Source organism: Gavia stellata, chromosome 8 (assembly GCF_030936135.1).
Source record: "Gavia stellata isolate bGavSte3 chromosome 8, bGavSte3.hap2, whole genome shotgun sequence".
NCBI lineage: Eukaryota > Metazoa > Chordata > Aves > Gaviiformes > Gaviidae > Gavia > Gavia stellata.
The window spans coordinates 22,945,020-22,972,555 of NC_082601.1; the positions used below are offsets into that span (position 1 = coordinate 22,945,020).

The window sequence follows — 27,536 nt, forward strand, 5'->3', positions numbered from 1 at the left end:
ACTGCCTGTTACCTTGGCATCAGAGTCTGAATAAACCCATGGTCGTGTACTTCTGTTGGGTGCGACTCTTCAGAACAAAAACTCCACTATCTGATCTTCCACGTACAAGGTACGGGAATTCATGCTGGGATTCACACTGACCACAGCATTTCAAAGAACTACAGTTATCATGCAGTAAATAATTGATTTGCTTTGCCCACCTCCCCCAGATGTAAAGCTCAATATTTTGTATTGCTGCTTAGTATTCCACAGTAACATTTAGTAGTTTTCGCAGAGCTTCATGTTAGGTCTTATCCTTGGAAAGCAAAAAAGATTTCAGATTGCTCTGTTGATTAAGTCCATCGTGACATACAGTCAGCTCACAAGCCTGCCTGTCTTGATTTCTCTTAAGAATGTCTCTAATTAGGAGTACATCAGCCTCTAAATTAGTTGCTGCAATGTTTTCCAAATGGTTAACAGCCAAGTGATAATTCTGTATTACTGCTTTTAGAGCTGTGGCCTGACTAGATGGCATGTACTTTATACATGCCTCAGGAAAAACATGCATTTGTTTCAAAGGCGTCACTAAGATACTTAAATGTATCAATATACGTAACTTTAAACATTTAGAAGCTTGAACTGTTGCTGTGTTAGTCACTGAACAAACCTAAAATAAATGATGGTTCTACCCCAAAGCTCTTGCTGATAGGGTCAGCCTGATATGAAGAACAGAACAGTACTCTGAAGATTGAGCTCACAAGATATGACTGCTGCATATCTTGCCTTGTCTGAAATTGGCTTATTTATTGTATCACTTGTCTATCGCTTTGTAATATACCTTGGTATATATTCAGTTTAAGAAGAACTGGTGTTTTGGAGGTCTGTGGAAAAAGTCTTGTTTAGATTTGAGCTAACCAGTGTTGATTTTCAGTTCCTTTGCTCTGATCCCACCAACTTCTAAAGCTCCTTTTATCCCTTTTGTGAAACTATCAGCTGTCCAGGATTGTAACTTTGCTATGTCAGGGTGGAGTGTTATTTGTCTGGTACATATCTGATCTACATGGAGCTGTCGATGGATCTGTTGGCAACAGAATAAACGTGATTTTTGGGTGTATATTTGGGGAGCACATTCCTAAAGAACTTTTGTTGCTTAGATCTTGCTTAATGACAGTTAATATAGGTTGATTCAGAGTTCAGGCCATTCTTCCTTATCACTTGCAGAATGTCAGGAATTTTACATTTAAAAAAAATCCTGGCATCGTATCTGACAACTGCAGGTGATTTTAAATAATAGTATCCTAGGTGCTCTCCTCTATGGAGGGTTCTGGTAGTAAGCTTTGAAAATAATATGATGAATTTTCTTTACATTGAAATAATAGAGATAGTTGTTTGGTTATTACAATAACAAGGAGTATACAATGAACTCCGTTGCCTTCATCAGGATGCATCTCTCCGTTTCTGCATAGCACCTGCAGCGATAATAGCTCTGGTATGAAACTCATGGACGCTTACCTCTCCAAGAAGACTGCAAATTACATATATATATGCACCTTGTCTGTTGGAGGCCTGACCAAAGTGGCATCTTCAGCTTAAGTTGATAGCTTTTATTAAAATCCACACATCTTACTCAAATTCTGAAGAAATGAAGGTTGTTTTTACATTTGTCTAGCACTATGCAGTCGCTTAGAACTTTGTCAGATGAAGTATTTTAGCCAAAATATTACATGCTGTATGTTTGACCTGTTTAAATTTTCTTGGGAAGATATTTTCTTAGCCAGAAAAATATTTTTGTTAACTCTATTTTGGAAACTTGATTTTTGTTCTTTAAATAGAAGATGTACTGTCCATGTGCTTAAGGTAGATAATTGATGGGACTCTGAAAGCAACTGGGCAGGGAGACTGTATTCGAATTAATGGTTTGGGAAGAGTGAGGGGCAAGCAAAGATGGCTCTGATGAGGGCTCAGGACCAGATAGTCTGTTTGCTGATCTGCTTGTCTTTCAGACCTACTTTTGAAGTCAGCAGGGAATTCTGCTTTGTGAATGCTATGTAAGGCTAAGAACTCTCAAAAATCAGAGCCTAAAAATTATGAAATTAAGCATCCAGAACTAGAATATGCATTGTATCTTAATTTATCTATCTTTAGGTCCATATTTAAAAAAAAAAAAAAACAAAACCCTTTAGACTCTATGCTGTGAAAGAATTTTGAAAGAATTTTGAACTTAAATATTTTTCCTGTGGGGTTCTTTAATGTTAACCTTCATGAAGATGGCTTTTTAGAGTTGAGTTTGGAGAGTATTCTCATTAATGCCTTCTTCAGTACAGTGAAATACTAAATTAACTGCTCATTTAAGAACTACTGTTCCTTTTCTCAATTGAAAAGGCTGCAGTTCCTGTTGGACAAAATGGTTAGAGACCGTATTCATACGTGCAAATGGATTAATTAAGATAATTTAAATAATCTTAATATTGCCATTGACAGCATAACTGAGGCCCTTTTAACTTTTAAGGGCTTCACGTTGCAATCACTGTGATACTTGAAAAAGCTGCCTCAAGGAGAATGAGTACTATATTTGTAAGTTAGCTAGCTGTGTGTCTGTTATTGTACAAATATATTTTAAATTGTGTGTAAATTGAGGCCTTTCGATCAAACTAGGTAAATGCAAGCTGTACTTAAATGCAATTACAATGCAGTAATTATATCCCACCCTTTTTATAAAGACAATATTTTTGCAGCAGAAGATTGTGTTACTCTTTTGAATTACTCTATTGTCTATCAAAATGTTCAAATTCAAGAACTTTATGGGTCCATTCAAACATGGGCTCAGCCTCAGCTCTACTCAGAAGTCCATTTCTTCTCATTCTCACTATATTACTGAGGTCTTACAATTGAAACTGCCAAATGTACTGTTTCTGATTGATAGCGGCTACTTGTATACTAATGAAAGTCATTGTAGTTTTATCTACTGTACAAGATGTTTATGTCTGAGGACTAACAGAGAATAATAGCAATGCTTTTCTGCAGAGCTTTTTTGTCTGCTTTTTCTTTGAACTAGAGAGCTTCACTGAAGGGCACTCAATGTAGCACTGAGCACCAAGGGAGCTTCTGGTGACTCACTGCCTCTCTTCCTGCTGTTCTGCAAGGATGGGAATAACTTCTAAGAGCCTAATCTGTGATTTCTAGCCTCCTAACATGGCCAAACAGCTTTGTCATGAAGGCTTAGAGCCTGGAAAGATGTCTTTTAAAGGTGTGTTGGGGTTTTTCTTCTTGAGAAGCCATTAATTCTTCTGTCATGTTTCATTGTCCTCCATTATTGACTCTAGCGTCTCTACTTTGGAGCTTTCCTGGTTAGAAGGGTTAGACTGATCTCTTTCCAGTTGGCTTTGCTTCTTCTTGCAGTCCCTAATAGCTGAAATGCAAGTACTCAGTTTTGTCTCTAAACTCCTCTGTAGCTTGCAGCTTTCTTAAAGAGCAGAAGAGCTGTCATTCCTCAGACCTTGAAGTTAGTACCACATTGATTCACTTTTGGAAGCCTGTTTTGTCAGTGAAAGGAATTTTAACTATTGAAATTTAATTACTAGGGTGTGGGAGGGAAACACACAAAACTTAATTTTCAGAGGAACAGTTACTTTATTTCTCTGCATTTCTTCAGAGTTACCATTGTGTTTGTTGTTGGTTAGGGACAGTGGATTTACATAAAGCAAGGCTACAATATATCAAAGTCCTTTTTCATCATGATAATTTTCTAATCCTGATTATGCAAGTTATATTTTGTTCTGAATTAAGATTTGTTTTCATGTGAGCTGCAAAAGCAGGAAAAAATGTTTAAATGCTTTACCAGTGTGTAGAGAATGAAAAAGCAGCTCACAAGAACTCTGAGAGACAGTTGGAGCACTCAAAACGTATTTTTCGTCTTGCATCTATTTTGTAGATTCAGTGTACATAAGAATAGCATTTGCGTGTTAGTTTTACAGTGGGGATAAAATGCATACTCTTCTAAAAAGTGTGTTGAACTCTTATGTACAAAACTTACTCATTTTGTTTGAATACTTTATGAAACATCGCATGATATTGTCAGTCACGTGGTATGCAGTACAAAATGCATGTAGAGTCTTAAATAAAAGCTCAGTTTAGATATGACATTGTTACTGAATTGAAGAATCAAGCAGAGGTTTACTTTGTTTGCTTAGGAATTGATTTCCAGTAGTTTTCACTGTGGGTCCTGTCACTTTGGTCCCAGATTCTTGTCCCTAAAAGCTTCTGTCGAAGTCAGGTACTCATAGTGCGGTAGTGCTGTAAGACTTGTGAAAACGGGATGCCTTTTTTTGACAGCTTTATGATCCAGTTTAAAACAAATGATTTTTAAACATGGGGAGGCAGGGGACAAAATAGGGAGAGAAGAGTGAGGGTAAAAATAGTCCCTCTCTGTGTGCATGAACTTATGTCAAGTTTCTGGAATGCAGCTGAAACTTGAGGTGCTGTGGGATGTAGTGGAAGGAGGGCTGAGCAAAGGTTCAAAAGCTGTAAAGGTGTGGTCTGGCTGGTACTGAAGGCATTTATCAACTGCTGTAATAACTGGGGAAGTTTTAAAAATTCTCCTTTGAAGGGGAGGGGTTGGCTTCACAGTGAGCCTTGTATCTACCTGATCTCCTGGTTGGTCAGGACAGCATCCTCCTGCGCTGTTGGGTTTTCAGGTTTTTGTTCTCTGTATTTTGCTCCCTGTCAGGTGAATGAGGAAAGGGATGATGGCAGGATGATTCGGGGATTTCAGTGTGATTTCCAAGGAGGCAGGTCTGTGAGTGTTGGTGGATTTAAGTTGGCCCAATTAATTTTTTTTTTTTTGGGGGGGGGGGTGGTGGTGGTGGGGGGGGAGGTTGTTTGTTTGTTTAAGTAAGTAACTTCTGCTAGCTTAGCTTCTGAGCTGGTTTAACACTGGCTCAATCGAGTGCCAGTGCTGGAACAAATAAGAGGGCTGAACACAGAATTGTGGCAGGACCTAGCTCAACTTAAGCAGTTGTGAAACTGTAGCCTAAAGGAAAGGAGTTATTTTACCTGAAGCCACTTCTAAAGTACATTTTGGAAATTCACGGCAAAATTATTAAAGATGGAAAGAGTAGGAGAGAAAGGAATGAATCTGGAAAGTCTAAAGTGAAGGTTGTTCAGGAGATGTTAATGTTGCTTATGTTAATAATGCATGGTATTCCTTAGTCAGTAGATGTCAACAATGTTCTCCATCTTACAAATAAGGTATTAATGCAGCATAAGAAATTTCAGGAATTGTATTTGAAGTCATGTGGACAAAATTGCTTGTTAAAGCTCTGGTTTTATTTAATTGCTGTGTTATTCTCTCCTTTTGCTGAAATTAGCCTTGTCTTTTTGTGAAAAAGCAATTTCAACAGTAAGAAACTGCATAGAAAACAAAACCCACAATATATTTTTGAATCGGAGAAAAGAATAAGGAAAAAAGACGATAATTTTGTCTCCCCGTAGACTTCTATTTTAGTATGTTAGACCTTCAGTGAGATAGGGTTTGAAAATCTCTGGCTCTTGAATTGGTACTCTCACTGAAATACTGCTATTCTTAAAGCTCGTTGTAGTATAATAGTAAAAACATTTACAAGGAAGACTGTGCAGCACAAGAAATATGAAATACTAATGATTAAATAGGAACTACAGGCTTGTTGGCAGAAGTATTTTGCAATATTGAAATCAGGTAATAAAGCTTAGATCAAGGTGATCTGGCAGTTATCTAGTCAGTCTTCCTCTCCATAGGTATTTTTATTTTTGAACTTCTTTAGAAAAAAAATGTATCTCATATCTAGTTTATATCCACCTTTCATTGCCCCCTGTTAGAGACTTCTGCCTTCTCCAAGTGGTGGATTTCTGAGGCTTGATGTTACCAGGAGAGATTTGTAAAATGCTCCTTTTTGTTGCCCATTAAAAATCCCTATTTTAATAGTCTCAGGAGCATTTTGAAATGTACATTTATGTAGACAGACAGTTCTTCAACTGATGCTGTGGTAAGGAAGCTTTTTTAGAAGTATAAGGAACTGATGAAGGAATAGCTTTGTCTGCTGTTTGTCCAGTGACTGAGAAACCCATTGAGAAGTTTGTCACAGGTATCTCTTTCTGTCTGTATAAGAAATTTCAGCTTGTTTATTCCTTGGCACAGCTTGGGGTTCTGGCTCTGCTTTAGTTAAAACAGCTGTTATTTTAACTCTGAAGATCTTCCAAGTCATTGTCTGGCATTTTGGTCAATATTTGTAGAAGAATTGTGTACCACTCTGTAAAGGCAGTAGAGCTTTGAGTAGAACAGAGTGTTGGTATTTCAGCATTGTGGAAGTACCATACAGTGGCAGGATTGGTTTTCCGTAATTCATCATAAAACAGAGTCTCATGGGTGAATATCATAAACTTAGGCTCAGAAAGATTTCTTCAGCCTGATTTGTAAATAATAAAATCTGAGCATTGGCTTTCTGGATCATTGTGGCTTAGATTAGTTCTTGCCCTTGAAATTCAGTATGGCCAATAGCTTGTCCAGTGGCAAGTCATGTCAGTAAGGGCATATTCTGGGATCCTTACCATGCACGTGTTTCTAGCTGTTAGTTAAGAACAGCTACAATAGTATATTGATTTCGGACAATACTTTAATACCGCAGCCTTTGAACCATAAATATAGAATATGGCTCATCTTGTAAAATGATATTGGCATTCCTACTGTAAGGTTTAGGGCCTGGTATCCAGAAATCGTTCCCTGTTTGGAACTGCTGTAACTTGTGCATGTGGCAGTGAAAGGATGTTTCCTTACAGTGAATCAAATTTGGGTTCTTCCTTGATTTTTCCAGAACCTGTATTAATATAGTAATAATAGTACACTTTGTAAGTCAATAGTGCTTTCTTGGGAATCTCAAGAGAAGACATGTTTCATGATCTTCAACTACAGGATATGTTAAATTTGGGATAATTAATCCATAGGCTGATTCACAAGTGGTATGCTGGCATAGGCTTCTTGGGGAGCAGAGCTTTTTATTTTCTGTGGAAGGAAGTCTTGTGCTTAGCAGAAGCTGGGATTCAAAACCACTTTACACATGAGTTTTGTTACCCTGGCTTCTTAAGCTTATATTCATAGCAGTGAAAACGTCTTTTGGCTGAATGCAAAATATACAGGGGGGACCAGTAAAAGATTTTAAAACACACTGCATAGCAATTCTTTCCTTGTGTGTCTTTTAAGTCTTTATTTACTTTTGATCTCTTCTTATAAGGATAGTGGTGAAAGGGAAAACATACCTTTAAGATAATAAATGAGGTACCATATTGCAGCATAGATCAAGCCACATTTGTGATTTATGGCAGTTCGGGTTTCTGTATATGGATGAGACAAAAGTGAATGACAGAAGTGAAAAAGTGAATGACTTTTCATAACTTCTGTGGCTGTCATTTGCAAAAGTGAATGACAAAAGTGAAAAAAATCCATTTTTGCATTAATTAACAGAAAGTTGTCAGTCATCACTGAGCTCTTTTGGTCAGGCACTTTTCCTTCCCCAGGGATGGGTAGGTTGTATATACAAACTGCAAATCATCTGGCTAGTACTGTCCTTGTTTACCTTTTCTTAATAAAAAGTGTCCTCTCTAATGTGTAAGAGCAAAGGAGATGCTCTTAATCTTTAGTCTTGTGAAGATGCTAGCCATTCTTGTGAAGATGCCATCTTAATTGCTGGACTTGTATCCTATTTTTTGTTTGTTTGTTTTGTTTTGTGTCCTAAATTTGGATACTTGATTTGTGGCTTTCTTCTATTTCCTTCCTCTCTTGAAGGTGATACTGTAATGGTCCTCAAAGAAGAAAGGCTTATGTTGTAGAAAGCAGCAGGCTTCTTCTGGAAAATACGGCATAGCAAATATGGTGCAGACCTGAATACATTTAGAAAATGATTTTCATATTCAAACAAAGCTGAATCCATTTCTGAATCTTTATGTTGAAAAATTACTAGTAAAATCTAGTGAATCTTTCCAGTTAAGTTTACTCATGTATGATGTGGTTTTAGACTCTATTTGTTGTTAGCTTCTTTTTTGATATGGGTAAATAACTCTTTGATGTTGGTAAATGTCCTTTCTAAAAATAGATCGGGAGCAGAAAAGTATTCAGTGGCTCTTGAGTCAGGCTCATGTTAAGTCAGTGGGAAATCATTCTGTCTGCTCTAATGGGGTTTGGCTCAACCTCATGTCATTATGCATTAGCCAAGCCTCAACTACTACCATACAGGAATTCTTCAAAGAAAAAATGTTTTCTTTTCTTTTTAAATGAAACAATTTGCACAATTTTTGCAGGGTGTTTCTGTCATCCTTTGATAAGGAAATCTTAGTTGCTATACATTTGAAATAAATACTGATCCTGCAAAGTCTTCTGCTTTTGGAAGTTGTTTTTATTAATGTCAAAAGACATGAAAAATGTCATTATCTGAATGAGGACTTGAAGAATTGGGCCAGCTTCTGACTATTTCACAGAAAGGAGAGGAACTGTTTTAGTTCAATATTTTCAATTAGGCTGTTTAGAAATTGGGAGGTATATCTTGATAAAGAAAAATTCAGTGTTCTTCTGATTTTTTCAATGGAAGATGCTTCTAACATGTATGGAAAGAAACTGGGATGCTAGATATGTGAACTTTGAGAATGGAAAAAATATTGGCACCTTTATAATTCGCTGGATTCAGAAACAAAATGGGTTTGAACATAGTGGTTGGAATTTCAGAATACCATTTCTGCACCACCTTTAATGTAAAAGTATATACTCTCTGAAAAATTGAAAAAGTAGTGGTTTTCTTAGTATATGTTAACTGCTGAGCTGTGCTTGGCTAACATTTTTCTCATCTGTTTTATAGGTTTTGTAAAAGACACCGGATTAAGTCAAATTCAAATGTTCCATGTGTCCCGAAAGACTTGTTGATGATGTCAGAATTAGTTCTTCCACAGTTCATCTTTAGTCTTATTCAGCACTTAAGAGAGGGGTATAATGAGCCTGGTATGTTTTAAATTTGCATGTATCTAGCATATCTTACCATGCTGCTACCTCTTGCTTTGCAGTCTGTGAAGACACAGTACATGAATACATGAATGCTATCTATAGTTTACATCATTGAATTTTGTGCCTCTTTTCCAAACAAAGTTACTGCCTGGCTAGGTGATTTGATATTGTTCTCTGCTGAAGAGCTTCTTAAATATGTTTTAAGGGTTACGTAGCATTGTGTTGAGCTCTTCCAGAAAATGAAATCAGGATTAATTTGAAACTTGTACATTTGAATTTTAGAGCATTATGAATATATGAATTAATTTCTTTTGTGGTGGTCATAGCTGTTCTGCCTTGTGAAGGTCTTGGCCAAATTACATTACATTTACACCAAAAGTTCTTGTTATGTGATTTTCAGCTCTTGATCTGCCATCAGAGAAGGACCTTCATAAAATCCTCCAGGTTTTGGAGCCTCATGTTTCCTTTCTAGAAGACTTGACCAAAATGGGAGGAGCAATGCGATCAGTTCTTACCCAGGTTTTGACTAGCCAACAGTTCTACAAAGATCTTAGCTCTGGTATGTTTGTGTTATTTCTAATAATTAAATTTTCAAATTATGAAGAATTTAAGGGCATAAGTTTTGTTTATCGCTTCAGTTTCTGCATGTTTTTGTTTGACTTATCAAATCCCAGAAAAATGCATGTTTTTAAGGATATTTTTTTGGTGTTGATAGAAGGGGGGGTAGGCTTCAGGAGCGACTAGAAACATTTTTTATTAAGACCTGTAAGAGCAAACCTCTTATCTTCTGTGTCCCAGATAACTATGTAAAGATACATCATTTCAAAAGAGTTTTTATAATAAATCCATTCTCTTTAAAGTGAAGTGAACACGCAGCTTTGTACTTCCCAATAAGGCATATCAAGCTTACTCAAAGTGGAATATGTCTAACTTATTTTGGGATCTGCTCTCACAGAGGTTACTGGAGGAGACCTGAATGCAGAAAGGCCATTGTCTGTCCTGCACTTCTGTGCAAAGCCTTTTTTCTTTCTTTTTTTCTTAAAAACACCACTACCACCCCCCAATTATTTATTCCATCGTGTACCAAATTGCAATGAATCTGAAACTGTTGGGCAGTCACTATTAACCCCAAACCACCTAGTATAAATTAACTCCATCTTATTTTCTTGTGATTAGAAGGTGTCTTTTTTGAGTCCTTTGCATACTTCCTTTGCATAGGTACGGAACAAATAGTAATTACTGTATATTTAAGTTGCCATAACTGGCTTGGGCAGCAGCTAGTTGAAGAACAGGTAATCTCCAAATCTTTATTGGAAAGGAGAAACGCTTAGGAAAGCTGCCTCAGGGACAGTTGTCTTTATTTTGTTTCCTTCCTCTTTTTCTCTCCTGTTTAATAATATTTGAGTGGGAGAAATTCAATGACTTCTCTTTTCCTATGTGTGATGGATTTCCTGAGATAGAAAAGTGGAGAGGGAATGGGAAGTAAGGCATTCTTATCTGGACTCTTGGAATGGAGAATATGTGTGTCTGAGTAGGTACAATTTCTGGGTAGTGAAAACAAAGAAAGGGATTTTAGAGCAAAACCTGCGCTTCTGACTTTGAATGCAAAAGGTGCACAGCTAAAAAGATGCTATCATCTTTTTCATGTTTTCTTTTCCTTAAACACTTGACAGAATTTGCTCCTCTAAAGTTTATTTTTTCCTTATACAACAAATGTGTTGGGGGTTTTTTTAGTCCATTTCTTTGTGGAAATTTTTATGTTCTGAGTATGCAGTGTGACTTTGAAGCAAACAGTTGAAAAGATGATATCCTTATGAATAGTCTCCGTTAACTGCAGATGTCAAAACTTGAACTTTTAAAGAAAAATTCCAAATATTAGAAATTCTATATGGCATATTACCATTACTGGTTTTTTGTTGGTTTATTTTTTTCCAAATGGCAATCGTAGGTCCCTGTCCTTTCTGTCCAAATCCAACTGTTTTGAAATATCAAAACAAATTCTTTTTTTGCTGTAGCGTTAATGGCAGCAGCGCTGGTAAAATAGAAATAAAGTACATAATTGAGAAGAAAACACTGTATTGGAGGGGAAAAACTGAGGTTTCTGGTCTTTTGAATTTCAGTTCATCAGCTGGAGAAACTTTTTAGTTTCTACATCTCATAATTGTACAGCTTATTAAAACGTTGTGGACCATTTTTTAGATTGCTTGTATAGAATACAAAGTATATGAGCCAAGTAGCTGTTGTTGCATTTTAATGCTGTTTCACGTATGTATTCAAGGTGTTGGAGAGAATGCATGTGCAAAGAAAAGTCATGAAAAGTACCTCATTGCTTTGAAAGGCTCTGGACTGGCATTTCCTGAGGATAAAATTGCATGTGGTATGCAGGAACAAGGAGCTGGAACTAGCACATTAGCAGTTCAAGGTTTGTGCAGAAAAAAATTTAAAGAAAAGACTTGATTATTGCTGGTTTTTATATATTGATGGTTTTTATATAAACTGTTCTTTTAGTTTATTAAAAAAAAAAAACACAACAAATCTTAATGAAACCTCAGGCATTACCTGTTATTTAGTGCACCACCAAATTACAGGACTTATTTTAATTCTATCAAGAAAGCGAAACGTATTAACTTTTTGTTGCTAATATACTAAACATAATTTCCTAGTTGTAGCATTAGTGGAATTTGAGTAGGCATGATGAAATTGCTCGTAGTGGACTTTTGTCACTGCAACTAAGTTAAGCCACCTATTCTTACCAGAGTGCTGTGGATTTTTTTTGATCACTGAAGGCCATCAGAGTTTTTTGCAATTTCTGAGAGAACATGTCTCTGTTAAAACAGTACGTTGAAGTTCTACAACGGAACATGCTTGCAAATCCCTAATTCTATATTGCTTGGAAATCTTACTCCAACTTCTCAGTCCACTGCTGTGTATCTTTTAAAGAAAGTTAATGTAGTGTTTCATTTCATACTGGCTCATTAAATATTGTAAAATACTCTCTTTTCAGTATAAGACTTATGAAAGGAACCTCTGAATTTTTTTATTTCAAAAGGTTTAGCAGGTACTACGGCAACATCAGGACAAGGGGATTCTTCAGATGAGGTGAGACTGTTTTTAAAGATTATAATGAACGCAACGGAATATTAAATGGAGAGAATGCTTGCAGCCAAATCCCACAAACCTTAACTCCTCTATCGACCACATACTCTCGCCATTTTAATAATTAGAAATAATGGAGATATAAAGGAATAGATCTCATGCCTTTGATTTACTAAGGACCTCTTGAAAAATCCTTATTTGTGCTAGTACTATTTCAGTTTAATTTATGTATGTAATGTAGAAGAAACTTGTGTAGGTAGTTCAAAAGTCACTATCAAGTAAATTGGGCTTGATTAAAGCAAAGTTAAAGCATGTGATGCTGTGAATGGTGTTAGCAGTTTTTGGCACTTGAGAATCCAGCTGAACTGGTGATAGCAGCAGTGAGAATTTCTCTGTAGATAAATTCCCATGGGTAGGCTTGACCTTACTTACCAAACACATTGAGTGGGAGTAAAAAGGAAGGAATCTCCTTTTAGATGGAGCTGTAATAAATAAGTGGAATTTAATGAGGAAGTTAAATTCTGGTAGAGTTACTTTTATCAGTTTATTCTCATTTTTTTTCCCTACTGTTTAAAAGCTAATTTCAACTAGTAAGCCTTAGCAGCCATTCTGGTAGGGTAGTATTACAAACTTTTAAATAATGTAAAGTATAGTTTTTCATAGGATTTTCGCTTACATTGAATTCTATGTGAACAAGTATTGAAGTAAAAACAATTGTTCGTGTATGTCTAAAACTGTTGTATGACATGTTTGCCTCTGTAGTGAGCACAAGAGCATCTGTTAGGCTTTCAGCAGTGCTATTTATAACTTGGTATTTTTCAAAGTATTGCTTGTTGTTTTTTCACCATAGCTTGATAAACAAACAGGCAAAAAAAAAAGACAGACTGCTAACAGTATGACTTTTAAGGCCCATCGAAGAAGGTGGCAATTCAAGTTAGTAACCTCAAGTGATGAGGAGAGGGGAATAAACTGAAGTTGTTAAGAGTCTGAAGAGAGATTGGATATCGCTGACATTTCTTTTGGGAAAGAAGTCCAAGAGGGAGGTAGAGACAGAGATTTATTTTAGAGAGAAGGAGTTTTTTATCAGGAAAAGATACTTTATGAATGAAAAAGGGAGGGATTACAGCAACTGCATTATAGCTTCCTACTAAAGGTAACTGTTTTCTAGAGAGATTTTTCTTTCTGATCTCCAGGATGTAAAGATACATGTAGATATTTTATTATGTTACCGCAGATGTGATTTTTCTAAATTGAAATTCTACATATACTCACATACCTGGAAGCAATTTGAAGATGTTAATTACATTATTAAGATACATTGTAAGTAAGCACAAGACCCTGTTTTGAAATCTGTATTTAGAAAATTTTTAAAAAGAATGAGGAAGTAACATGCAGATAAAACAATAAGCACTCAAAATCTAAATGTTTTTAGTATATATTTTCACTTCTGAATTTTCCTTTCATATCTTTAATAAAATCACATTGATACAATATGGGAAATGTCTAAAAATGTCAAAAGTTTCTTGATTTTTTTTTTTTTTTTTAAAACCAAAAAAACCTGAGTTAGTGGCATCTCCAAAGAAAGTTGACATTTTATAATATTTTTCTTAATCATGGTCTGCTTGACAGATCTGAATTGCTGATAAGAAAGTCCAGTCCTTTCATCCAAAAGCCATAACTGAACTGTGCACATGGAAAGCTGAAATGCTTGTTAGAAAATTGATGTTACTAGATAACTTTTTCCTCATTTCTCTAGGAAGCATTTATCTTGTTTTATTACTTCCCTTCTTCTCCCCTGCCCTCCCCTGTAAGTTACAAAGGGCATTTACAGCTTTTTTTTTTTTATGCCTTATTATACTCTCTTATAGCAGAGTAAAACTATGTTCTAATTAAGAAATGTGGCAAGAGTACACTTTTAACTGGATTTTCTTCCTCTGGTATTTAAGATTAATCTAGAAAGGTTAGTGTTCTTTCTTATTAAGTAAGTCTTAAAGGTAGCATTGTTTCACAGATGAAAGGCTAGATTACAAAATTTACATAGACTACAAATTAGAGCAGTGATTTCGCAGGGAACAAAATAGCTTGAAAAGTTTTGCATAGTTCAGTATTTGGTTTCACTTTTACAATAGTAGATGGTTCTAAGCTAAAAATGAATCTGAAGGATGGATGTATCCTGAGATATGTGTTGTGGGTTGTTTGCTTCTGCCACTCCCGTCCTGAAACAGTATAGGCTCCCTTGTGCTTTATTTCTCAAATGGTTTGTGTTCCATCCTGCGGTATTTTGGAGAGAACTCACCATTAGTTTCCTTTATTAGCTTTTCTTCCTCATGTTTTACTTTGTGCAAAAGGAGAAAAAAAAGGCCCTCTCTAAACCTGTCCTCCTATTTAAGAAGTTTTTGTGTTCTAAGGAATCAGATAAAACCCCATCCATGAACACTTACTACACTGACAAATAAACCTTTTTGTGTTGGATATGTCTGTTTGGCTGCCCTTGTAGTTTATTGAGCACTGAATGCCTTATTATTCAGTTATATAATTACTGACTCCCATTGTTGTTTAATGTAATCGTACAAAAATCTGTGTATAGTATCTAATATTAAATAAAGTTTCTTACCTGAATTTGCAACAGATATGTCACACCTTAGGCATATTGCTAAATATTCTATTATGTAAAGTAAATCTACATAGATCTTTGCTGTAATCTGGGTATATTTACACAGCATTATCCAATGGGTAAAAATAAGGTGTTCTACATTTGCTTACTCATTCCTTTACTCTTTATCCCTGGGCTTGGCAAACACCATGTGACCTAGCACTCACTATCTCAAGGCTGTTAAAACTCCTGCACTTGACATTAAGATTTAATCCTACCTTACTGAAGCAATGGAAACCAACTGTCTAACATTATTGAGGGAGAAAAAAAAGTTCTCAAGAAAGCATTTTTCAAAGTCACTTAGTTTTTCTTCTCTTAGTGAAATAACTTCAAAAGTTGCAATGAGGACTATTGTTTAAATTTTTCTCATACTGTAGAAGGGGAAATGCATTTTGTTGGCCAGAGCAGTGGTGTTGGAGGCTAGAATCCAACACATTAATCACAATTTCTATACCAAAATGTGTATTTTCTGGTTAAGGCCCATCTAGCAACTCTGGATTAACTGAGACCTCTGAAGAGGTCTTGAGATCTCCAGCTATCAACTTTCTAGCTGCAGGAATTCAGATTCCTTTTCTTCAGGGCAGGAGATTTAAATTACAGAGTCCTGCAGTTCATAACAATATATCAGCAGGTCTGATTTTTGCTTTAGAGCACTTGGCCCCTCTGATGGGGGAGTGGGCAGTGGCAACATCCTGAGAACTGACTGGCTCCCAATTGAAGTACAAAAGTAGCATGTGTTCACAAAGACCACAGGACACCTAAGAGTTCAAGTGTGTGTCCATCTTAAAATGAATTTTCAGATGGAGGTACTGAAAGGATAGGAAAATTCAGACCTTTCATTAACACGATACTTTTGGTCATTCCTTAGATATAAAATAGGAATAATCTTTCTCCCCAGGGAAGGATAGTCCCTTCTTGAGTATCAGGTTCTTTATCATTCCAGTGAAGTTTGGAAGTAAAATATGGCATTTGCTTAGAGAAGGATATTGATTACTTATTTTTAACAGTAGATATCTGCATTAATTATCTCTCATTTTATTAAATTCAGTAGGAATCTTACTTTATTTCCACTGTTTCATTAGGACTACCATTGTTAGTAAAGATCCATGCAGCATTTAATATAGTCCTGTAATGTCACATTTTTTTTTAACACCCAGTGTTAGATTTTGTAAAGTGGTGGTGAAGATGTTTTTAACTTGCATTGCATTTTGGAACCTTTGCTGTTTTGTTTGCAGTGTGCCTTGAAAGTTTCAGATGACAAGTGCCTGCGTAAAGTGTTTCCATAATTCTGTAGGGAACAAGCAATTAGACTGGCATCTTAAAGGTGTCAGAATACTTTATTCTTGCATCAAAACTTTATATTGATTAGAAAATGTCTAGCTAATTGTCTGTGTTGCCAACTTTAAGAGCCAATATGTTGGCTGATATTTTTTTTTAGAAAACAAAAAAGTCCAAACCCTACAGATGAATAAGGTGAAACCTTGGATGTGCAACAGTTAGAAATTTTGTAGTGTTAAACATTTTTTTAGATATCAGTTTCAGAAATCAAAGTGGATAACCTCACAAAATTAATTAAATAGATGAAGATGTCTGAACTTGCAGATGATAATGTTGCCTGTAGGGGAAAAAAGGCAATTTAAAAAATTGTGTTTTTTCTAATGAGTTGCATGGAGTCCATGGTTCCTGTAAACAGTAAAAGTATTTTTCTGGTAAGAGAGTACATTAAGGGCTTTTCTGGTTTAGTTTGATAGTTGAACCAGAATTTTGAGAGCATACCATCTCTTGGCAATAAAATTCTAAATACACGATTATCAATTTTTTAAACTCTTCCCCTACCCCAGGAGGACCAGGATGGTAGCCAAGGTGTGGGCAAGCGCAAGAGGGTGAAACTAAGCAGCACCACCAAAGGTATTTATAAAGTACTCATCTCAGTTTATCATATTTGCTTTATGTCTATCTTAAAAATTACCTAGAGATATTCATTCACTTCCCAAGCACTGTAGTGCTGCATGTGACAGGTATTAAATATAGCAAAGTCTAAAAAAGAATAGCAAGTGAAATTGTGGTAATTGTCAACTTTGATTTCCCTTGAGTGAGTACCACTGTCTGGAACTCTGTTTGACCAGTCATTTTGTCACCTTCATGTTGTAAGTTGACCTCTAAAAATTCATTCCATTTTCACTGTGTGGCTGGCAAGGTTGCAATACAGCTTAGCAAACAAGTTTTTGATGTATTTGTTCTTAACAATTTTTTTTTCATGATGCCACTGTACAGCATGATTGTGTTCTCAGCCAGGCAAGAATGGTTCTCTCTGGTTCTGATTGGTCTTTCTGTACTGTTCTAGTAATGTTTAAGAAAAGATACTTGAATTAAGTCTCCTTTGAAACCACTCCATTATTTTCCTAGATTGGAATTAGTCCTCTGTGCAATTTCTAGTCCAACATGAGCAGCACGCATTCAAGAATGAACATAGGCTAGAGACAAGGTAGCCCTACCCTGTGCTTGTCTTTGACATGTTTTTGTGCTAAAAAGTGCTTAAATAATAATATTTAGACTCTTATTATTAAATAAAGAACAATTTTTTTGTTGTTTTTTTAATATGAGTATGAGGAGACTGACATAGTAAGCACAAAGAAATTGCTAGTCCTGAGAAAAGAATATTTGGGTGAAAAACTGGTAAAAGTTGAAATAAAATTTTTGGAAGGGCTTTGGAGTGAAGGTTTGGAACTTGAATTTGAAATGCAAGGGTTCATTAAGTCAGTAAAGAAGTATGACAGTGTTGTGAGGAGTATGGGAAAGTAAGATTGATTGTTTCTAGTGGATTCAGATTGAAGGAAAAAGGTTGGGAAGCTGGAAAAGCAGAGAACAAAATGTTTTGGCAGCCGTGTTGTTAAGAGGTGATCTTAGAAATGGTGTGTGAAAGATTGTGTCAGAGAATAATAATGTGGAAGAGGTGGTAGTTTTTGAGAACTGCAGGAAACTTACAGACATCCAAGGAAAACTCTCTTACTTGAGTTTTAGAGGCTGCCAGCTTGTTTAAAAGATAAGTTAGTCAGGTAATGCGTGAACAAATGCTGGTTTTCTGATACATAATAACTGTTTATGGGAAACAGGCAGGGAGGAAGCTCAGGTTTGAGAAGCTGCCAGCTCTGAAAACCAGTGGCATTTCAGGAAAGGTGATACTTTAATTCAACATTTCATTTCCCCCCAGGATTGTAGTCTTCCCCCTCTGAGGCATCCCAACATGGACTGTGCTCATGATGTTGATAGCTCCTAATATCAGCCCCAGAGGAGGGAGTCTGCCAATGGGGGAAGGGTAAGTATCTGTTTTTATTAAATATTGAATGGTTTTCTGAAGTTTTCAGTATTCATATTTTATGTCCAATAGGGTATAAAATAAGAGTATGAAAAGAAAATTTTAGAAAACTGAGTATTGAATAAAAACAGATTTACCTTTTCCATATAAGCAGACTCCCTGTCCCATCCTAGGTCTTTAGTGGTACTGTCTTCATAGAGGGTTATTTATATACTGTGGATATCTTGGAATGCTAAGGCTTATATTCCGGAGAGAATATAAGTTTACAACAGTCTGTGGGGTCTTTTGTGGCACTAGGAAAGAATAAAAGCTTTCTTTAAAGGAAATACAGGTTTTATGCTGAGGTTCACTGATACAGGTATGGGACTGAGTACTGAGAGAATTTTTATTTTTATTCTGTTTTAAAACCTGCATCCTCCATCCATCTGAAATCCTGATGTTTAAGACAATTTTAAACCCACAGGCACTGTGGGGGGTTTTTTGTTGTTGAAAGAACTTTAAAATCATGTGGTACTTTTCACAAAAGTGGGAACATTAATCCCAGTGTTCTTGACAAATTTTCCAAGTTGGGTAAGAGCATTCTGCCTACTTAAATTCTCTAGCAGGTGGAAATGGATATATATTCTTCCCTCCCTGCTTGAAACTGCTGTATAAAGAATTTGATATGCACTGTTCAACTGTGATACATGTCAGAGAAAACTGCACATCAGTGACAGATAAGGTCTTATGTCACTTGTCTTCATGTCCAGTGTTCTCACGCAGGGGCATTTGGCATGTACCTAAACCTGTGCTGTCTGTTCTGTGGACAGAGGACTTCAGTCTGCATGGCTAGCAAGTTTTCATGGGCAGTAAAATCACATACGCAATTTCTTAACAAGAGACGAGAAAGAGAACATAAATGTTCATTATATGTTTGCTGCAGTAGGTGACGTGTAATGCTTTACAGAATATTTTAATTTTAAAATACTTTTCATGACACCGTTAAGGTAATTTTTTATTTCAACGCTTGTAGAATCTATTGAATAAAACATATTCTTGTCTTTCTGTGGCTTGCTAACATCTTGAGATCCCTAAAATTTAAATTATTTGTTATTTCTCATCATCTTTTGCAATTCCTGAGATGTTTTGGGCTGATTGGTCACTTGGCTGGGGAACTCTGACCTTTGGTAATGGTGGAAAATGGAGGTAATTCCTGCTTAGGAAAAGCACAAATGGCTGTCCTGCTTAGGATAGGCACAGAGCTATCCAGGGCAGTCCCTGAAGTTGTTATACTTCAGTGAAGAGGCAAGTCTTCAAGGCCAGAAGATGTTCAGCTTAAGTGTTTTTGAATCTGTGCTGATGGGAGTACTTCATACAGTCCCATTGGAACATGGGACTTTGTGTGTGGGGGCATATCCTCAGGTCTAGTTGATTTCTAGGTGTAAAGGAGCATTACTACTATTTTTTTATATGTTATGGAAGTGAACAATGCATGTTGTAGTTTTAAGTCATAAATAATCAACCTCTTGAAGAATGATGATAAAGAGTCTTTATATTTTAGATTTTTTTTTTAATGGGGTTAATATGATTTATGTTCTGTCAAGCCATAGCTTCATGAACAGTTTATTCTAGCAGAGGTCAGTTTGTGCAGCTTTGCAATCATGAAACTGATCTGCTTGAAAATGCAGCTGACAGAATGGAAAGATGACTTGATTCCTATGTAGGTACCCCACAGGGTTGTACTGTCAGCATGAGTAAGGGGGCAGAGAGAATGGCCAGGAGTTGAATGGGGAAAGATGAGACTGTGTTTTCTGGTACCATCAGGAGCTAGTGCCTGATTATCTGATTATGGTACTTTCTATATTAAAAAAAAAAACAACCAACCAAACAAAAACTTTGTTGTTGGTCAATCAATACATATATTGCTTTAAAAATAAGAATAGCTGATACATTCTTGCTTCTATTTAGCTTGTTTAGAGCTTTGTAAACAGAACATAAGTGTTCTTAGGTGATAGAACTCATCACTTAATCATAAATTGTATTTTGTTGTTTTGCTATTTTAGCTTCAGCTAAGTAGTATTCTACATTAACAGTTTTCGATTAAGTGGCTGTGTAAATATTGTGCAAATTGCTGTGATTCGTTACAGTCAGTGGAGCTATTACAGTAAGGTGATACAATTCAATGCAATCAATGAAGACTGGACTCTGTGGTAGAACTGTACTGAAAACTTTCACTGATTTCTCTGAGAGGTCCTTTTCATTGTTACAGACTCTGACATTATGCAGTGTTGGCTATGTTCATTTTCCCAGTGTTTTTGAAAAAAAATTGTTTACAGAGTGCACTAAGATGTTCTTAAATTTTTGTTACTGAATTTTATATAAGACAGTGCAACTGCACTATCATTATTTTTAGTTTTAATTATTACATTACACATCCCCTCCTCCACCCTTTTATGCAGATCAATCTATCATGGATGTTTTGAAGCATAAATGTTTTCTGGAAGAATTATTATTTTGGACAATAAAATATGAGTTTCCACAGAAGATGGTGACTTTCTTACTCAACATGCTGCCAGATCAAGATTATAAGGTACTTGCCTTACTTCATTCAAACTTAAATGTCTTTTCCTAGCCACATCCTAGTGTGTATTACGCCTTGCATGAAACCACATATGGTTATATTTGAATAATAAGGAGTAAAATAGTGCACATCTTTTATCTTGTTTTGAGTATTTGGTTAGAAGGTCTATAGTGTATAGTATTTGAAGAGAGATGCAGACAAAACAAGATGGATAATTCTGGAGCAGCGGTATTAATTTTGTTCTGATGGTTTGCTTTTTTCTTTTTGGCTGTTAGGGCATATTTGCAAAACAAAACAAAAATTTTGTTTTGTTTTATTTTACTTTGTAAATTGGATTTTTATCAGTTAAAAGATGTGGATCAGCACTAATGGATTTTGTAGTGTGGCATGACTGGTAAATAATTGCAGTGACTTCATTCCTGTTGCAACTGTTGTAGTAGGTAGTGGTTTCTCCATATAGGCTATTACACTGTGAGTGTTCTTCCTGCAGTTATGCCCTAGGTGATTTTGGCAGCCTTCCAGCTGCTTCCTTACAGAATTTTGCAGTTGTCCATACCAAGTGTCTCCTGGCTTGGAGTCATGGAGGCTGGATGTCATCTTCCTGTTTTAAATCTTGGTGTGCAGCCAGGTTTCGTTGTTTGCTCTACGTGTTCCAAGACCAAGTATACATAGCAATCAGGCTTAACATTTTGCTCTGATCATGTCATACCTTTGAGCCATACAAATATTTTGGACCTTCTCAATCCCTGCTGGGAGGCAAAGATCAAGAAATCCTGAAGTCCACGCATGCATATTTCTTCAAAAATGTCTGTTTATAATGGGACAGCCCAGTATTCATGCCCCTTTAAAACCTTGCTGTATGAAAGCGAAGAATGTGAAGATAACATGCAAGGAAGAAAAAGATAAGATAGGGGCTTTCAGCAACACTCTGTCCCTGTCAAGACAGCGTTTTGATTTGGGATACCAGCATAGATTCATCTTGGTCTCGGATTCAGTGAATACATGAGAAGACATGAGGACTTCTTGACTGATGATCCCTTGCCATGAAGCTTGATTTCTTCTTCATCTTTGGAGACCCACGTGGACATCCAGTTCTCCTGATCCATTGCCAGCTAAACTCCTGCCTGTAAAAACACACAACTGCTAGCAGCATGTGGAGGAATCTGGTAAGTGCTGCTTTGTTTACTTTTTTACTATACCATGTAATAACAACAACTTCCAAAGATCATGGGATCTTTTTTCCTTTGACAACAAGCCACAGTCTTCAGTGGCTTTCTTCACTGTGTTCATAATATTTCTTCACTACGTACTCAGAATGGAGACCATGGTATATTTGGTTTCTCTACTCGCTGTCACCTTTATCTGGAAATAGTCCATCTTCCACCTACCAGATTAAAGGATTATTTAATAATTCCTTTTTTTTCTCCTTTTTTTTGTTTTGTTACCAATTTCGTATTGTGTTTGATTAAACAGTTAATCCCTGTGTACAAAGTTTATTACTAGCACAAATCCTAAGTATCTGAAATCTTTTAGAATCTGTGTTTATTTTAATTGGTGTGATTGCCTAAAGGGTTTTTTTCAGTAGTAAGGAAACTCAGAGCAGGAAATGTATCACGCAGCAATACCAGGGAGACAGTAATACTACTTCTTCCCAAGATACCTGTGGTTTGTTGCAAAACTGTGTTGATGATGCATGAATTTTAAACATGTCTATGAGGATTGTGATTAATTTACGAGGGGTGGCTCTGCTTTTTACATGTGTTCGGAGAGAACATACCATTTTGGGATGGATTAGAAGAATGTTCTATCTTTCAAGCTTCCATTTAGTTTTTTTGAGGGAAAAGCTTGTTTGCTGTTTAATCATGTTGCATTCTCAAACAGTGGGAACACCTGTAGGGATATAAACTGTTCCAAGTGATCTCTCAGCTTTCTGCTACTTTCTCCCACCCCGTCTACACCACACGTACTGTCTTAATTTTTTTGTCTCTGGTGTTGTCCAGTTTGTCTGATTCTTCATGAGCTGATTTAGCTCATTAAATCAGCAGAATTCTGCTAGGTTGGTTTTCTGATAAACTGAGTGAGCTAACCAGACACAGAGCTGGCTATCTGTGCATGCTCTGAAATTGTTGAAATCTCTGACCTCCAGTGTAAACGTAGTAGAGCTGACTGAATCCACCCTGCCCTATGCAGCAGTCAGTGAGCCACCAGCAATGTCTGTTGCACAGACTTATTTTTAAATAGGAAAACAAACTTCTCTTTTAGGATTTCCAGTATCGAAAAGAGGTGTTGAAAGGGGTGGCCTAAAACCCTGGGTTAACTAGCTCTTCTCCCCCCACCCCCCTTCTGCATATGAGAGAGACAGCACAACGACACACAGTGTTGTCTTTGCCTTACAGGATTTGTGCTTGAGGCACCCCTTGCAGTGCTGTCTGACATTTGAAGCTTGGAAGGCTTACAGGTGAAGAAAACAGAAGATAAATTTGCCGGAGCTTCCAAGAAATTAGAGGTGTTATGGTGTGGACAAGGTTTCTGCAAGAGGAAAAACAGAAGGCCGGAGAGATAGGACTGACTTTCATGTGACCAAGGAGAAAGCAAAGAAGGGGTTGGCAATAAAGAGGAAGATGATGGAAGAATGTAAATCATCCAAGAGCAGAGCCTTACTGAAATCTGGAATACTGGAAGTAGAGAAATGCAGAAGCATCTGGTAGAGACAGTGAATCAACAAACCTAATTATCAGAAATGCTGTGCCTCATCAGGCATCTCCCATAGTGAACATTGAGGCACTTATTACAGCAATAGGACTTCACTAACCCCTGGATATGCTGTTCTACAAATTCTGTAGAACAGTTTTTCTATTAGAAACTTAATTTTAGCACAGCTTTCACCTGGCAGAACTATATTTTTCTTTGCACTGAAAACATAAACATGAACGATGCAAGTTCTAACTGAAACATGGGGTTGATGTTAGGCTCCTAAAAGTTCTGGGATTGTTGAGTGGCCACCAAGAGAAAAGGCCAGATGAAAAAATTAACTTTGTTTTTGCATAGGCTAGAAATTTAGAAGCTGCACAAGATCATAGAGGGTAAGTCAGTGAAGGTAATGAAATATACAGAAAACATGTCTGTCTTAGGAAGCCACTTCATGCGAATGATTGTAAGCTGAGTAAGTATTTGGAAAGACATGTTATGTCAATGTCTGCATTCTTGCTTCATTATGTATTTTTCCTTAGTTGTGTATACAGCTTTTGCCACTCAAAGACAGGATACTGAGCTGGATGGACTGAGTTGACCTACCATGGCTGTTTTTATATATGGACTGAAGTTTACCACAGCATTTCAGAATTTTAACTTCTGGAAATGAGTTTAGTTTCCTCCTCTCAAAATTGGAAAGGGTTGTATTTGTTTGTTTAACTTCCAAGTGAATGTAGGAGTAAAGCTGATGTCTTTATTTAAGTGTATTACAGAATCTCTATCATTACACTATATTGATAGCACTTCTACAGTACTTTCAGAAATTCGTTATTGTATATGGGTGAGGCAAAAAAAGTTTTTATGTGTGCTGATTTAAAATAAATCCAAAATTTGTCCTTAGAGGAGGACCATGTTTTTGTAATCAGCTTGAATCGAGAATACTGTGTAAAACAAGTAAAATGTAGTTCCTATATCACAGAACCTGAGAATCCTATTTAAACATAATACAATGTGAATAAGTAATATATAAATGAAGTATACTTTTTTTACTAGCAGCATTAATACTCTAACTTCTTAAACTACCAAGTGCGTCATTTGTGTCTGAGGCTTAACATTAATAGTGTAAACATCTTGATGTTTGTTATAAGTGTCATTGCCAGTGACTAAAGTTGTATCAAGCTTTAATTTAAAGGAAATTATATGATAGGTTGTTCTGCCTTGGAATACCAGAATGATGTTGTATTAAGTCTGCGCGAGTATTGCGAATATGTTGTTCCGAAAAGGCTTTAGCTGAAAACCATTACCATTGTGCTGGGTGCTGTATGTAGAAGACACTTCCGATTATTATACAGGTTTCCATCATTGTAAACCAGCTAAAGGAAGGCAAGTTAGGCAGTGTTGTAGTGTTCCCTGCAGTGACATCCCCATCCCCACCTGATCCATTTTTTTGCATGAGCAACCTTATTTTTGAGGATATTTGCTGGAAGAAGCAGTCTTTGTGCCCAACAGCAGCATTATGACATTATGATATTTTTGGAAATATTTTCTAAATCAGAATAACATGCTAGCGCTGTAGTAAAAATATGGGAGCACTGAGTCTGAGGCAGGTAAAATGAAGTAGTGATTTGTATACTGTCTGGTGAAAACACAGCTGCCTGAGGGTGGTTTTAAAATTTCTAATTTTATGCTTGTGAAAAATTAATACATCCAGAACGAATAGACAGGGGATTTTAGACTTTGAGTTGAAAATTTTCATCACTACACAGCTTGTATTATCTCTTTTTATTAAGCCAAGGAAGTCCAGATGGTGTTAATTCAGAACTTAAAGTACTAAGTGAGAAGTGATTTCAAAGCTGACAGATATGCACACATGTATATGCAGTGCAGAAGGTAGGTTTACAATGCAATTTGAGGCTAATGGAGTGGGACAAGAAATTGTACTAAGATTTATGTGTGTATGTATCGATAGATTTAAATACTGATCTGGTTTAAAAAAACCCAAACAGTTGTGTGAAGAATAGCAAAGCTTGCTAATGATTTTATTTAGGAAAAAGCGCTAAAGATTTGTTTAAAATTATAGGATGTTATGATAGCAGATGAAATTCAGTGTTGAAATGTCATCCTTGACAGATGAATGAAAACCTTGCTGCATGGGTAGACAAGTGCAAGTGATAAGTTAAGGCAGCTTTATTAGGCACCACTAATCTCATTGTTCATTGTGTATCATTTTGAGACATTAGTCCCTGTTTTAGGATGTAAAAAAATTAGGATCAATTCATTTTTAGAACTTTACTGCTTTCACAGGTATGCTGAGACCTTATATTTCTTGTTTCAACACTTCTGGGGTTACTTATAGCATGGAAAGTATAGCATGAGAAGATTAGAATTTGGTATAAGGTAATAAAATTTGAGGCATAAGTTACCCCTCTCTATAGATAGGTCTTTTCATGTGGACTGTTTCTAGAGACTGGACATGGGATAGTTAGACCATCAATTTTGGTTTGTCATGGCAACTTATGTTTCATGTATTTTATAATGAAAGAAAGTTATAATTTTTGAATGGTGCTTGTTAACATCAAACTTTCTTTATAAATTGCAGATTGCTTTTACCAAAACTTTTGTTCAGCATTATGCTTTTATTATGAAAACACTGAAGAAAAGCCATGAATCGGACACAATGTCTAATAGAATTGTGCATATCAGTGTTCAGTTGTTCAGCAATGAAGAACTAGCACGCCAAGTAACAGAAGAATGTCAGCTGCTGGATATTATGGTCACTGTTCTGTTATATATGATGGAAAGCTGCCTTATTAAAAGTGAATTGCAAGGTAGGTTGATTTGTTTGTTTGCTTGTTTCCACGGATAATGAATTGATTATAGAGGAAATTTAATCTCTTTCTTTGGTAGTCAATCCACCCCCCAACCGTGATCCAAAAATGCACAGGATCTACCAATATATGGTAGAAGCTGAGCCTCAAAATTTCCTGGAAATGCAGAGATAGTTATCAAGAGTGATACTGATGTTTTGTCCTTTGGTTTGTAGGGTTTTCTTTTGTAGGAATGTTATATAGTTTATAATACAGAGTATTATCTTGCAGGTGCTTCATTTGTTGGGTAAAGTGCATAAACACTATTTGTGAAGCTCATTTGAATGAGAAATTATATATGCAAATTGGGACCCTTATTAATTTGAAAAATATTTTCAAAGTATTTTACAAGCTATTTGAAGTATTTAAAATTGTTTTATTTTTTCTCACCTGTGATTGAATTTGAGCTAGTGTACACTGTGTAACTTTTCTAGTGAAAATAGCTGTCTTGTTTCTACCCTCCTTGTTTTACCTGTCCTTATCTGAAAATGGTGGCACACTGAATCTTGCTGACTTCTGTTTTTCACACTTTCATGTACCTAACAGACCGCAGACCTCTCTGCCCTCTTTATCCTAGTTTGAATTTGAAAACATTCTCTAGATAGGCAGACTGCTGCTGCCAAATAAGTACCATCAACTTCTGCATGAAATTGTAGTTTTTCTTGTTTCTGAGTCCACTCTATGTGTAGCCTAATACAGAATGACTGTACTGAAATGGGAAATCCTCAGTCATCTAGCTGGAAAGAGTGCCCTCATTCAGCTGCACTTCAACATGAGAAATTTTTCTGTTCCGTACATAGATTGCTCTACAGTATGAAAAGAAAAATGTTGAATCTTTCTCTTTAACAGTTTATATATCAAGTGACTTTTGCTAAACTAATGCCATATTGATGGAATGTCATTTAAAACTACTTTTAAGTAGTTGTTTTTACTTGTTGGTCAGTATGGGATCTTGATAGCATGGTGGTAAGGTTCTGTAATGAATCAGAATTTGCAGCCAAACAGAAAAAGTTACTGTGATTGTGAAAAAGTGGCTGTGACTGTGATTAGACATTCTCTGAAGAAACTTCCTGGTAATTAATTATGTAAGCTGGAGCTGGTAAGTTAAATAATATCAGATATATTTGTGAGAAAAGACTTACCCCTGGAGCAGCTATTCCAAGACATGAAGTTACCTGTTTCCTTTCCCCAGCACCAGTGATTTGTCTTGGCTAAGACTCCATTATGGAATCTATCTGGTGCTTTTCAGTGTTTTCACAGCATTTCCTCCTCGCTGCTTTATATATGAGGGGTTGGGCATATTGTAAATTGACAGAAAAAATTTAATAAAATAGTTCATTGGGTTTTTTCCCTCT

The 27,536-nt window shown here is 36.2% G+C and overlaps 1 protein-coding gene across 1 annotated transcript in view; it reads left to right on the plus strand.

Moving 5' to 3' along the window:
• UBR3 (ubiquitin protein ligase E3 component n-recognin 3) overlaps nucleotides 1-27,536 on the plus strand; it is a 121,927-nt gene that overhangs the window by 5,733 nt on the left and 88,658 nt on the right. The window contains exons 2-8 of the mRNA XM_059820115.1: nucleotides 8,856-8,995; nucleotides 9,399-9,557; nucleotides 11,277-11,420; nucleotides 12,048-12,097; nucleotides 16,589-16,655; nucleotides 20,502-20,632; nucleotides 25,914-26,142. Of these exons, the coding sequence (XP_059676098.1) occupies nucleotides 8,856-8,995; nucleotides 9,399-9,557; nucleotides 11,277-11,420; nucleotides 12,048-12,097; nucleotides 16,589-16,655; nucleotides 20,502-20,632; nucleotides 25,914-26,142 (920 nt within the window). The remainder of the gene's footprint in view (nucleotides 1-8,855; nucleotides 8,996-9,398; nucleotides 9,558-11,276; nucleotides 11,421-12,047; nucleotides 12,098-16,588; nucleotides 16,656-20,501; nucleotides 20,633-25,913; nucleotides 26,143-27,536) is intronic.